Below are 15,238 nucleotides of genomic sequence, written 5' to 3'. Positions count from 1 at the left end.
ATTAGGTTTATATACAAACACTAACGTGTCTTACAGATTGCACATTTATTCTTTAACGAGTATTTAATGCCTCTGGTATCCTTCTCACTATTCTAGATACTGAGGAACAGTGATGAATATTACAAACAAGGCCCCTATTTACATGGAGCTAACATTATAGTGGAGTAAGACAGAAAACAAAAATAACATTGAAATAAGATATTTCATGGGAAGTTTTTCTGTTGTCTTATATTTTCAACTAAAGACAAACCTGGGAACCATTGATAATTTTCGCTCCATGTTATGAAAGCTGCTTCATAAAGTCCTTTATAAAGGACTCACTAAATGTTTTAGTTACGGTGTTTTAGCTGACATGATCAACTCCACAATTTCAGTGGCCTAACACAATAAAAGTTCTTAATAATTGTAACACTCTGGTGCACTTGTTCCCAGTTGGTGGCTGATATCTGCCATGTTGTGTTCCAGCATCCTCCCATATTGTGGTTCCATCAACCTTTAGGAACTAAGCAGTTCCTATGTATATATATATATATATATATATATATATATATATATACACATACATACACACACACACACACACATATACATATATACATAGATATATGAGGAAAGAAAGAGGAAACAGAAAAGAATTTCCACTGGTTTCTCAATCATGTCATCGCAGAGGCAGTACATATCACTTCCACCCATATGCTATTAGAGAGAACTAGTAATATGGCTATGCCTGGGTGCAGGAGAGTTTGGGAAATGTTACCTCTGGTTGGGCAGCTCCTGCCCAGCAGTCTCTTTATATTATGAAGAGGAGCACAGAATTTTGCTGGAGGGATATTATTTTTGCCATGTCAATAAAGATGAGACATCTTTAGCCTATCACCCATGTCCAGCCTCTGTGTGTGTTGGCCAGAACACAAAAATGGGGTGTGGCTTCTTTAAAGATTGGAAACTGACAGTTTAATGCTCATTGGATTTTGGTGAGTTCTTGCTAAAAGACTGGACCGTGGATGGAGGGGAAGTGCCTAGAGAGACAGCAGCGGCACATTCACTGGCACATGACAAGATCTTGTAGATCAAAGTGGATTCTACTCCGTGCTAGGTGGGCTAATTTAAAAGGATCTGCTCAACATGCATTCTGCCAGGGTGAGAAGAACCCAGGAAAAAAAGTCTGTATGGGGTAGTGCTAGAAAGAGGAAAAGAGAAGGACCTAGAAAGTCCACTGGAAAAGATCAATCAGTATCAGTTGAGTAAGTGGCCTTTGTTTTTTTACCTCTCATCCCATCTTCATCCTGTAGCCTTGAAGATGCCATATTAACATAGTGATTACAGGAGAGGAAGTTAGAGTAGAGGCTTGAAAAGAGCAGGTCACATCTACCTGCTTCCTCATAAGCAGTCTGAAAAATTACTACGTATCTTGGGGGTAGGGAGGGAGTACCAGGAGGAAAGATCAGGGAAAACATTCATTGGACATGAAATGAAAGTGTTGATTGATTTTATACCTCTCTAAAGATCTGACAACCAGACTGCTCTGGCATTAGGAACTATTCTGAAAAAACAACAAGGTGGAGAAAGGGAGATCCTGCCAGGTTTGGAGATCAGTAGTGGAAGAGAAACTGTTTTCAGTTCTCTACCGAGTTTAGTCTATTCGGTTTTTCTGTTACCATGACAATAAATACCTAAGCTAAATTTAGTGATAATTGTACCAACAAAAATAGTCCAGAGTTTTGTCAACTGTGGTGTGAAGACCAGGGAAATACACCCAGGTAGAGCAACTGACAAATATCCTGGCCCTCGGAACAAAATGAGCTTGGTGAGACAGGAGGTAGTAGGTAGGAGCCCAGACATTCCAGGAACAGAAACGATGCCTGTGAGGCTGGAGCTTGGACAGAAATGGCAGTGGATTGGGGATTGCGGGGGTGGGGGGTGGTTCTTCCAGTCAGAGGTGCCAGCAGGGCCACATCTTGCAGGGTCTCTGAGGGTAAGACGAGATTTTATTCCATGTGTAACTAGAAGCCACTTGAGAGTGTAAAGAGGAGAATGATCTGACCTGTTTTAAAATCTCTCAAAATGTTTTTTCTATTTTAAGAAAATAATGAACATATAAATTATATTTAGATGCCAGAAATATCTTTAAAGATTTATTTATTTATTTATTTATTCATTCATTCATGAGAGAGAGAGAAAGGAAGAGCACAAGGTGGGGAGGGGCAGAGGGAGAGGGACAAGCAGACTCTCTGCTGAGCACGGAGCCCCATGAGGGGCCTGATCCCAGGACCCCAAGATCATGACTGAGTGAAGTCAGATGCTTAAATGATTGAGCCACCCAGGTGTCCCTAAAGATATTTTATATTTGTTTTAAAGTGAATATGGTGGGCAGGGGGTCCTGGGAGGCTCAGTCATTTAAGCATCTGACCCTTGATTTCAGCTCAGACCATGATCTCAGGGTCATGAGATCGAGCCCCGAATCGGGATCTGCACTGGGAGTGAAGCCTGCTTAAGATTCTCTCTCTGCCCCTCCCCATCTACCCCCTTTCTTCTTCTCTCTCTCCCTTTCAAATAAATAAATAAATAAATAAATAAATAAATAAATAAATTTAAAAAATGAAAATGAATATAAGTAATCAAACTTCCTCTGAAAATGTTTATAACTTGCGAAATTCAATACATCTGTTTGTACCTATTTTAAACCTATTCCAATTTCAGCTGAGTGAATTTTTTCAGTGTTCTAAATTTCAACATCTTATGAAGATCTCCATGCTCTAAAATCTTTACTTATATGCCATAGGATTAAATATACATAATTTATTCCTTTTACAAAAGGATGATGAAAAATGAAAGCAATTTCTTTAAGCAGTCATTATGTTAGCTAAAATATTGCTTACGTACAATCCAGAGAAAAATACTGAACACCTTATAAAGGAATGCTGTCTATCATTGCACCCAAAAGAGGCCATGTAAAGACAAAAGACAAAAGACAAAAAAAATAGTCACTATTTCACTTGAATTTCCAAAAACAAAATCAGTCCAAATTGATATATATTTAATTCTAAAAAAACTTACAAAACCACTCATCAAAGTGGGAGAATATGCCATTGGCAAGACATACACTAGCCAAATATTTCACACCTTTTATATAGAGAGCGTAATCACAAAAATTCAGCTGTCTTTATATTTCCTATTGAGTTTGAGTTGTCATAAAATGGAATGGGGGTGGCAGGATGCCTTAGACAATAAGACTATTAACCATTTTTGCAAATGACTCCTTTATACATTCTTTTCCTGACGTTGAAAATAGTTATGTATTTTTGGATTATGTAGCTAACACAAAGGAGGTATTTCAAGAATAAACTTACAAACTTGGATCATCTCATCAAATGATGAATGACAAAAATCTCTAACTTATTAAGCACATGAAATATTTAAAGAAATATCTAGTTTTTAAGGCCTTAAGAAATACAGTTAGAAAATTAATCTTGTCTAAATTAATTTTGACAGTATTTTGGCAGATGTATATTTAAAAGAGATTATTCATACAATACTATATTTTAAAGGTGTAATTTAGGGGGTTTTAATCGATTTAAACTTGAAAAGAAAATATTCAAGTTATAATGAACGTTAGAAATTATTTTTTATAATGCTGTAGTTAAATTTGACATGTATTTTACCAGACTAGAAATACAGCGCTCTTAATTAATTGGATACTTAAAGCTTTTTACTATAATGAAACATTCATTTCTATTGAGTCTCTTGCTGGTTTTGAGGCCCCAGAGAATTCCACTGCAGGCTTTCCCTAGAGACTGCCGTACTGCTGTAGTGCAGGTGGTTCGAAGCAATTAACGATTGCTCTCTGGAAGGCTGCTCGATTTTGAGGGGGTGTCCAGACCTACTGGATAAGAGTGAAGTGATCTAGTAGTGATATTTGCCATGAATGTGTCAAAGAGAGGCTCTTACACAAGTGCCCCAGAGCTGCCATCCCCATTTGCATCTCTGAAGATTTGTCCAAGGTTAGAATGTCGTTTGTATCACTAGGGCGTACTTCTGTTTCATGGCTTGTAGTTCACAGCCATTGCAGTAGATTGAAGGTGGTTTTGTTCTACTTTGTGTTCAAAGTCTAAATGTGATGAGACATAAAGCCATCTGATATTCCAGTACTTCATTCCTCTTTAGACCAGAGTTTTTCAATGTACGGTCTCAAAAAAATGTGAGTGTGTCAAAACAAGCTTTTGGGGGGTGGGGGGTGGGATATAATAGAATACAAGAGAATAGAAAGCATCAGAGAATGTCACATGTGGGAAGAGCAGGGATCATTTTGTGAATCTTTTTTTTCAGTGGTATGTGTATGTGGGCCATGTTGTGATGTAAAATGAATTACTCTAGGTTGTGGTAAGAACATTTTGAAAATCACTGGTTTAGATCCTAGTATTTTTACTTCTGTGAAGAATAAGCTAAAGCATTGTTTTAAACTGACACCGACCTTGTCTGAGAAATATCTGAGTAATAGACGAGGACAAATGTCTAGTCCAAAGCTGTCTCATTTCAGTTTTCCGCCTAAAGAGCTGAGCAAAGTTTCTAGGCCAATATATAGTTGTTGGTATTTGTTATCCTGGCATATGGTCTAGTCGTTGATTTGTGTGACCCTTAGAAACTTCCTTAGGAGGCTGAATTCTATAACAGTCTCATGAAATACTTCAGAGTGCCTAGAAAATGATAAACTCAATGACATAATGTCATTATTGGGTTTTTTTGCATTTTGTATTTTTAATTTTCCTTCTTTATAATCATGAGCTTAGTTACTTTACTACAGCAATTTAAATGCCCGTATATTTTAAGAATCCATGATTCTAATATCTCCTGAAACTATTGTAGATAGCCATTTTCCCATGCATTTATAATTAAATCTGATTTGTAATAAATGATATCCTGATTTTATTGTAAATTTGTATATATTCTTGTTTTTCATCTCTCCTTACCAGATGTTGTTCACCACACTCAATGCTGTTTCCATTCCCCTAAAATGTAACATTTATCCACTCATTTATTTATATATTGGTAATCAAGCAAATGTTCATTCTTTGGGTGAAGCTGTAATGTCTATCTTGAAGATATGTTTTGTGAATAACTCTCTCCCCATCACCACCTGTCCCTACCAGCTTAGTATCAAGGTTGTTTTTGTCATTCTCAAATGTGATAAGTTTCAAAATAATTCCAAGTCCTAAAGTACGCCCATTGCCAAGCTTTGAATTATGACTGAAATGCGCGACATTTTCCATTTCATTAGGGTAAGACATTATAGACAACTCATCCTTGTTCAGAATTGAGATATGTCCTGTCTTTTGATCACCTTTAACATTTTTGTTTCAATTAATGGCTTTTTACTATTACTATAGTATAGTGGAGATTGTGGCTATAATAGGATGAACTATAAGTCATTAGTCAGAATGGTCAGAATGGGGATCAAGAAATGTCTTAGAACCTGAACAGTACCTTCTAGGGCTAAGTGGGTGTAGCTAGAAGGACAGGATAAGAGAAACCAGAATGGAAGGAAAGACTCTAAACAAGAAGGTAATTGTATTATCAGCATAATTTGTCTTCTTCAGATTTTCCTTAGTACTTGATGCTGATGTAGAGTGATACTTAAAGTGTGTCCTCTGTATCATCAGAACTTTTTAGAAATATATATTATCAGGCCCACATCCCAGAGTGACTAAATCAGAGTCTTTGGGGGCAATGGGGACCAGTAATCTATGTTTTAGCAATCTCTGGAGATGATTCTTATGCATGCTAAAGTTTGAGTACCACAGCTAGAGAAAACATTGACAAATGGACTTCATGGTCATATTGGTATCGAAGAAAACTATATTGTATTTTATTTTTTTTTAAGATTTTATTTATTTATTTATTTGACAGATGGAGATCACAGAGAAGCAGGCAGAGAGAGAGGAGGAAGCAGGCTCCCTGCTGAGCAGAGAGCCCGATGCAGGGCTTGATCCCAGGACCCTGAGATCATGACCTGAGCAGAAGGCAGAGGCTTTAACCCACTGAGCCACCCAGGCGCCCAAAAACTATATTTTAAATGTAATTTTATACTTTCCATAGCATTTAGCTAGATGGATGTCTTAGAGTATTTGTTGTTTAAAAAAATACCATTTACCAAGACTAGTCAAGAAAAACATATAAGAGATGAAAAGTAAGTGAGATGGGGCGCCTGGGTGGCTCAGTGGGTTAAAGCCTCTGCCTTCGGCTCAGGTCATGATCCCAGGGTCCTGGGATCGAGCCCCACATCAGGCTCTCTGCCTAGCAGGGAGCCTGCTTCCTCCTCCCTCTCTGCCTGTCTCTCTGCCTGCTTGTGATCTCTGTCTGTCAAATAAATAAATAAATAAACCTTAAGAAAATAATTTTAAAAAAAGTAAGTGAGATATATTTAATAGTGGAACAAGGAGAGAAATAAATGGGCTTATGTTATATAAAAGTTTTCTTTGCATTTGCTTTTATAGAACAATGACTCACTCTATGCGGACACTAAAAGCTGATTATTATGTATTTGTTCTGTAATTCTAGGAGAGCATTTGCATGGAAATACCTCTATCTAATCCAAAAGAGAGAATCATTCACATAGATGTGCAGTTATCCAGTGCTGCCCTTAATGGACTCAAGCAACTTACTCTGCATCCGCTAGAGTGTATGAACTATGTCGTACAATATTCTCCAGCGACTACAGGCTGTAGAGATGAAAGGTATGGTTTGAGTGTGGCATTTTATTGTTGATCCTTTGAAATAAAGCCTTCAAAAGGATTTTAAGTGACTTATTCAAGTCTACTCAAAAGATGACAGAGTTGACATACCAGCCCAGTTATAATTTTATTTATTGTTTCCAGTTAATACTTTTAGACAGTCACAGGTTCTGTTTCTGTTTCCCCAGAAAGGAGCACATGCTGATAATACAGAAAGGTCTCCAGAGTTGCCTATCACTTAATAGTCTTCACACGAAAATATACAGGTGTTTAAATCAACAAACCAAATTGGATTTAATTACAGAAAGCAGGACTTCTCTTGTTATTGCTCCTGCAAGACATTTGACTTCATTAATGTTTAAATATTTTTCATTCATTCAACAGGCATTTATTAAACAGATCTTAATGACGACACTTTTTCTGAATAATGAAGTGATCTTCTCATGAAAATGAAACATTTAAAAATAGATCTACAACAACAGTAGAATGTGTCACAAAGCAGTTGTCAAATATTGTATTTGAAACCACCTATTTAGGATTTTTTCTGCCAATTTTATTACACAAACTAAAACCACTGATAAGATTTTGTATATTTTTCTCCACCAGCATTGTTTTTCAGCCAGATGTGGCTCTCGAGTTCTGGTATTTACTGAGATTAACTACTGAATTGCCGAAACCAGTCACAATACCAGAAATACAATGTGACCTTGGGAAGTAAGTTGTATTTCATAGATAAAATTGTTTCGTGGAAGGAGAAAAGTTTATCTAAAAGAATATTGTTGTAATCTACTTAATCTTTTGGTAAGACATAAATACATTTTTAGTCGTTGATTTTCTTCTCCAGGGAAGATTTTATATTTAAACTACCCCATGGAAAATTTATGTGAAAGAAAAACAAATTGGGACTTAGTAAGGAGAGGTTTTTATTCAGAATCATTATTGCAAGGGAGAGAAAGGGACTACTGGAATAGTTGGAGATGCACATCTCAGAAATCTGAAAGCATCTCAAAATCAAACAGGAAAAGGTAAAGGTGGGACAAGAATAGATAAGCAAACTCTTTGGGGGGAAATCTGGCAAGGAAAGGAGAATGACTGGTGGCAATCGATAGGAAAAGAACCACCCTGTGATAAACTGACTCCCAGGAGAAGCCAAGGAAGGAGGCATATTTCACTTCATTTGTGCTTGCTCAGGCTTGGGGACAAGCAGAGCTCATGGCCCCATAGGAAACATAGAAGGCTGAGTAAAGTTTGGTCAAAGCAAAGCAGAGGGTCAGCAATAGACAGTGGAGAATACTTGCTCACTTGGCTAATAGCATGTGCCCTTGACATATGACCATTTATATTTACATGGTTGAGCTCTTATTACAAGTCTGGTACCAGGTTTGATGCTGGTATGTTGGGTAATCAAATCACAATTCCTACTTTTATTATTTTTAAAGAGGTATTTATTTAAGAGAGAGTGAGAGAGAGAGAGAGCACGAACAGGGGGAGCAACAGAGGGAGAAGAGAAGAAGACTCCTTACTGAGCACAAAGCCTGACATGGGGCTCAGTGTCAAGACCCTGAGATCACGACCTGAGCTGAAACTAAGAGCCAGACGCTTCACCAGCTGAGCCATGCAGGGGCGTTCCTACTTTTAAAATTTTTTTATTTTTTATTTTTATTTTATTTTTTAAATTCTTATTTTTTTAAAGATTTTATTTATTTATTTGACAGGCAGAAATCACAAGTAGGCACAGAGACAGGCAGAGAGAGAGGGGGAAGCAGGCTCCCTGCTGAGCAGAGAGCCTGACGCGGGGCTCAATCCCAGGACCCTGAGATCATGATCTGAGCCGAAGGCAGAGGCTTAACTCACTTAGCCACCCAGGCACCCCCCTACTTTTATTTTTATTTATTTTTAATAATTCTATAAAGATTATATTTTATTGAGGAATGGAAATCCAATATGAAACAAATAGAATTATGGTATTAATGAATTCTAAATAGTTTATGGGTCTCAGGTCAGACTTATACAAAGCTCAAGGTGATATTTATTTACTTCATATTTTAGGGAGCAGTTTTGATTATGTCAGATACAATTGAAAACATGCTTCCATAAATTACTATGCAATAATTCCATATAAAGATGAGGTAATCCCTCATAGCTTAATAGTAAAGATCCTTATCAAATCAAATATTCTTGGAATCATTTTGGTTTCTAGTATGTGTAAAATACATTCATTATTATCATCTCAGGGTCACAATTTTTTTCATTCAGGATGAGGATTTTTTGGGCCATATCATCTTGAAAGGAAGTTTAAGACCTAAAAGTTACTATATTGTTCACAGATATAAACTACATGAATATTTTTTAAGACTAATATGCCTATTAGGGGGATTTGCCTTGGTTTCAAATGGGGTAAGTGAGGTTTACAGATGCTAAGTGATTTGCCCTAGGTCACTAAATGTAGAAAAGAGACTAAGGAGAATGTTCTTGTATATAATTTTCCAGATTCAAACTAGTGGATCTACATAGAAAATCCAGTGGAAATCCAAAGATTTGCCCTATAAACCTTTGAAAGATAATAGTCTCTAAACAAATAAATAACATCTGTGAATATAAAAACGTGCCAAAATCTCTACATTCTCTAGCAGAGATGTCTTTTGGCCTCTTTCCTGCTTCGTATTATAGTATCATACATGATTGTATTAACAATACTTAACAAAGGATGATTAGGAAATATGCGAATCTGCAAGAGGATTTGGTGCAATCTTGCTTCAAACAAAATACAGCATGTTAGGCCTGAAGGCAAACCTAAAATACCCTGGAAGTAGCATATGTAAAAGAAACAGCATCCACGCGAAATAACATAAAGGGCTTTTAATTAAATATAACTTATAGTATTGGGCTGATTTTAATGGCACAGTAGATCCTCCAGTATTGTTTTTGTTACCATTCCAAGTTGTCTTTCCTGCATTTCAATCACCACTGATAGATGAAACTTTAGCTCTCAGATTTTTTTTTCTGTCCAAAGGATAATACACAATTCATGCTTTTCAAGAGCATGTGCACTAATGGACAAATCAGTACCTCTTTGTTAATTTATCTCCCTTAGCACTCCAGCAGAGTGTTGCATTCTCCCAGTGCCAGATCTGTAGCTGATAAATCCGTAGCAAGTCCTTTATTAAGGAAGTGGTCCCAGTAAGAACAATCAGTAAGAGAATAGGGGGAGCAGGATAAGAAAGGGGAAGAAGTTAAGCAAGGGTGTGATGGCAGGTGTAGCCCCAGACTATCTGATCCTGCAGAGAACTCTGTAGCATAAGTTACATCTCAGAGTTGGTCCTGTCTTAATGCAACGATGCTTGGCTTTTGAACTCCCGTACTAGTCACTATAAGCTTCCTTGGAAAGAGGTAAAAACTCCCAAGCACTTCTACTGCCTATAGAGTTGAGGAGACAGCAGGACCCACCGGCAATAATCTGGTCTCAGATGAAGATAAACAGCCAGTATGTAGAAGTTGGGATCTGAGGGAAGAGTACTGGTAAAAATCTTTCAGGGGAACGGGGTGGGGTGCCGGCAGTGTCTGCTTTCACTTACTAACAAACTTATTTCTAGTTTTCTATTTTTTTCTTGTTTTAAAAATAAATGTATGAAAACTATATACATACATAAAAGTATTAGTAAATGTAATACACTTAATGTGAAAATATTTAGCACAACAAGTTTTACAATCATGGTTTTTTTCTTTATTCCACTGAAAGGTGCTCACCTTTTCTCTTTCTTTTTGAATTCTTGTTACTTTTGGTCATGTTGTTCTAAAGCATAATTTCTTTTTATCTAAGTTATACTGTATATAATTAAAAGTTGCAAAATAATAATAGATGTTTGAGAGTAACTACTTTTTTAGCCAGCCTTATTCTGGATCCTTATCCTCTTTGGAAGTTTGCATGGCCATTAACTGTATCCAATGTCTTTAAAATGTTTAATAAATCAGTGTGGCTTTATTTTCATACACTTTTCTAGGCAGTTGGGGGTCTCTTTCAATATGGAAATACATGACTTTCAGTTTCTGGAAGTCTCAAATTATGCCATCTATTTTCTCTCTTCTTACAACACCTTTGTTTTAGTTTTAGAGCTTGGGGGCTATTTTAATTTTCTTATTTTTTGGTCTTTTTTTAAACCAGCATCTGTGCTTTTGCATTCAGTTACATTTACCTGAATTTATCTTCTATTCTTTCTGTTGAATTTTTGTGTCAGCCATCAACATCCAGCACCATTTTTGTTGTTGTTGTTTGGATGTTTCTTTTACATATTTCTGGGTTTTTAAAAATTATAACGTTCTGTTCTTATTTCATGTTGATAATATTTTTTCTGATATGCTTAAGATATGAATGGTCAGGGGTGCCTGGGTGGCTCAGTGGGTTAAAGCCGCTGCCTTCGGCTCAGGTCATGATCCCAGGGTCCTGGGATCGAGCCCCACATCGGGCTCTCTGCTCAGCAGGGAGCCTGCTTCCCTTCCTTTCTCTCTGCCTGCCTCTCTGCCTACTTGTGATCTGTCTGTCAAATAAATAAATAAAATCTTAAAAAAAAAAAGATATGAATGGTCATTTTAAGAGGTCTTGGTCTTTGTCTTTAGTTATAAATTTTGTTCTCCTTTTTCCCTACTCAAAAATTTCCCTGATACTTGTGTTACCCATATTTAAAGATCTATTTATTTAATTGAGAGCGAGAAAGAAAGTGGGGGGGGGCAGAGGGAAACAGAATCCCAGGCAGACTCCCTGCTGAGTGCAGAGCCCAAAGCCAAGCTCGAACTCAGGACCCTGAGATCATGACCGGAGCCAAAATCAAGAGTTGGATGCTTAACCCGCCTAGCTACCCAGGCTCCCCTTGCTAGTATTTAAATGCGAGGCTCTAAAATAATAGTCAGGACTTACCCGTTTGTGTTGTTCTGTATACCATTCTTGACTGATTTTCTTTGCTGCAAAAGAATTTTTTATTGTTTTTTGTCTTTTGGGTTTTTTTTTCCCCAGTTTGGTATATTATGAAACATATTGTTTATAACATTGTATATGCTTTTGTTGCACATATGTGCTCATTTCTGTTGGATAGAAACATAGAAATGCAATATCACTTTAATTTAGTGGGTAACAACAAAAAGTTCAAAATTGGTTGTATGTATTTACATTCCACTGGCCATATATGAATGGTAGTTGTTTTACATCCTCAAGAACATGGGTATTGTAAGATGAATTTTAACCATTGTGCTGTGTGTAAAGTAGTATGTCAATGTACTTCTTCTATTTTTTTTAAGATTTTAAAAAAAGATTTATTTATTTATTCATTTATTTATCTGAGGGGCAGAGGGAGAGAACAGGGGAAGGACAGAGGGAGAGAACAGGGGAAGGCAGAGGGATAGAGAGAGAAGGAATCTCAACAGACTCCACATTGAGCCCAGAGCCCAATGCAGAGCTTGTTCCCATGACCCTGAGTTCCCATGACCTGAGCTGAAATCAAGAGTCAGAGCCTAACTGAGTCACCCAGGCACCCCTTCAGACTTTCTTTTTTCTTAAGTGATTTCTACATCCAGCATGGGGCTTGAACTCACAACCCTGTGATCAAGAGTCACACACTCTTCTGACTGAGTCAGCCAGGCACCCCTATGTCAATGTATTTTTAATTTACGTTTCTCTCATGACTAATGAGGTTGAGCACCTGCCGTATGTTTATCTTTTTTGAAATTTTTGTTCATGCCCTTTGATCATTTTACTATTAGTTTGTCTGTATTTTCCTTTATATCTTATAGTTCTTTATATATAGTGGCTACAAACCTTTGTGGGTTATATATGTTGCAAATACCTTTTCTTATCTTGTGAATTTCCTTTTCAGTCTCTTAGTGGAGTCTTTTAGTGACATTAAATTCTGAATTTTTTTTTTAATTTTATTTATTTATTTGACACAGAGGTCACAAGTAGGCAGAGAGGCAGGCAGAGAGAGAGAGAGAGGGAAGCAGGCTCCCTGCTGAGCAGAGAGCCTGATGCGGGGCTTGATCCCAGGACCCTGAGATCATGACCTGAGCGGAAGGCAGAGGCTTTAACCCACTGAGCCACCCAAGTGCCCCTAAATTCTGAATTTTAATGTAGTTTTTCAGCTTTTTTGTTTTCTCCAATTCTTCCATATTCTAACATCTCTAAGAACATCACTGTCATCGTATATAGTTCTCATGTTTAGATCCACAATGTACCTGGAGTTGATATCTGCATGTGATATGAGAGAAACATCAGTTAGGATGTCATTACACTAATTCAGGACCAAGATGATAGCAGGCTGGACCAAAGGATTGCCAGTGATTGTGGAGAGAAGTGTTCAGTTATGGTTTATTTTTTAAAGTAGAGCTAATGAGTTTTGTTCACTAGAAATATTTGAGGCCTAAGGAAAACAGGAGGGCACGGATGACACTAAAGTTTTTGACCTGAGCAACTGAAACTAAAGATGTGACATTAACTGAGATAGAGGAGACTATAAGAAAACCTGGTTTGAGGGTCAGGATCAAGAGCTCAGCTTGAGACCTGTAAATTTGAAGTTTCTATTAAACACCTGAATGATGATTAGGAAGTTTGAGAAAAAGCCTGGAGTACAATGGAAGTATTCGTGTTGGAGATACACTATTTAGTTGTTCCCAGGTTTATGTCAAGCATAAGCAGAGACGAATGGAGTAAGTTGTAGGACTCAGCACTTTTAAGTCAGAGACAGCCTCAATTATAATCTATGATTTGCCTTACAGATTATTATTAATGAATTTCAGAATGATAGTGGTCATTTACTAAATAATTTGCAAAGTGAAATTAATTGAATTCAGTCACCCCAGGAACCTTTACATATTGGAGGCATTTTTTGTTTTATCCTTTTATGGTAAGTGCATTCTTCTTAGGAGTTCATGATATTTTCTCATCATTGGTGCCTTTATTTTTTTTTATTTTAAGATTTTATTTACTTAGAGAGCATGTGTTAGGGCAAGTTCAGAGGGAGAGGAAGAGAGAGAATCTCAAGCAGACTTCCCACTCAGTGTGGAGCCTGATGTTGGGCTCAATCTCAACAACCCTGAGACCATGACCTGAGCTGAAATCAAGAGTCAGACACTTAACTGACTGAGCCACCCAGGTGCCCCGGCACTGTGGTTTTTTTTTGTTTGTTTGTTTTGTTTTGTTTTGTTTTTTTGTTTATTTGTTTTTTGTTTTTAGTGTCTTATTTTGAAAAAGTTTAAGACTCAAAAGAAGTTGAAAAAATAATTCAGAGTTCACACATACACTTCATCCTGGAAATGGTTTTTAAGGTGCTACCACTTGGTTCTCATTAAAATTACCTTCTTGGTGCATCTGGGTGGCTCAGTTGGGTAAGTGGCCATTTCTTGATTCCAACTCAGGTCATGATCTCAGGACCCTGGGATCGAGCCCAGTGTGGGGCTCCATACTAGTAGGGAATCTGCTTCAGGATGCTTCTCTTTCCCTCTGCCCCTCTACATGCTTGCTTGCTCACTCACTCTCTCTCTCTCTCTAAAAATAAATAGATATATATTTTTAAAATTACCTTCTTATTTTTCATTGATTTGACAAGTAATATTATTTTAATTTTCAGGCTTATTCTGTATTAATAAGTTTGAAACCGTCTTGATGAAAAAATATTTTATTGTGACTGTTTAGAAATGAGTAACCCAAGGAAAAAGTATAACATTTTAAACTCGAGAAATTTAATTTTGTCCCTAAATAATAAATATGTATATCAACAATCCTCAGTATACACATTTGTAATTACAAACTTCATTTCTCATTATTGGGAAAACTAGCAATTAAAGAAAAGATTTATTAGATTTAATTCAGTCAAAAAACTTTTTCCAGATGAACAATGAATCAAGTACCTCTTCAGTTTGTATGTTTTGCTCCTTGGTCCACTGGCAATCACAGGTTACATACACTTCTTACTTTTTCTATTTTTGCCCATTTCAAATGTCATCAAGTTATATTAATCTTTGCCATGAAATTGATTTTAATTTCCACAGAACTTAAACTATTTTTTACCTTTTTATATTCCACACATAAATGAGATCACACAGTATTTGTCTTTCTCTGAGCTATTTCACTTAACATAATGTCCTCTAAGTTCATCCATGTTGTTGCAAATGTCAAGATTTCCTTCTTTTTTAAGTTTGAATAATATTTCATTGTATAGTTCACATTTGTGGAAGAACATATCTTGGCCACTGTGAATAATGCTGTAATTAATGTGGGAGTGCAGTTATGTCTTTGAGATACTCATTTCATTTATTTTGGATATATACCCAATAGTTGGTATATACTCAATAGTTGGGATCCAATTGTTAGATCATATAGTACTACTTTTTAAATTTTTTTGAGGAACCCTCCTATTGTTTGCCAAAATAGCTGTTCCAATTTATATTTCCATCAGTGGGGTACCAGTGTTCCATTTTCTCCACATCCTTGCCAACACTTACTATTTTTTTAAATGACAGCCATCCTA

The 15,238-nt window shown here is 36.7% G+C and overlaps 1 protein-coding gene across 1 annotated transcript in view; it reads left to right on the top strand.

Annotated features, from left to right (window-relative positions):
- CFAP47 (cilia and flagella associated protein 47) overlaps window positions 1-15,238 on the top strand; it is a 544,336-nt gene that overhangs the window by 395,590 nt on the left and 133,508 nt on the right. Inside the window, exons 55-56 of the mRNA XM_047716464.1 lie at window positions 6,556-6,731; window positions 7,335-7,442. Of these exons, the coding sequence (XP_047572420.1) occupies window positions 6,556-6,731; window positions 7,335-7,442 (284 nt within the window). The remainder of the gene's footprint in view (window positions 1-6,555; window positions 6,732-7,334; window positions 7,443-15,238) is intronic.

Source organism: Lutra lutra, chromosome X, assembly GCF_902655055.1.
Source record: "Lutra lutra chromosome X, mLutLut1.2, whole genome shotgun sequence".
Taxonomy (NCBI): domain Eukaryota; kingdom Metazoa; phylum Chordata; class Mammalia; order Carnivora; family Mustelidae; genus Lutra; species Lutra lutra.
This window is presented reverse-complemented; position numbering and strand designations above follow the sequence as displayed.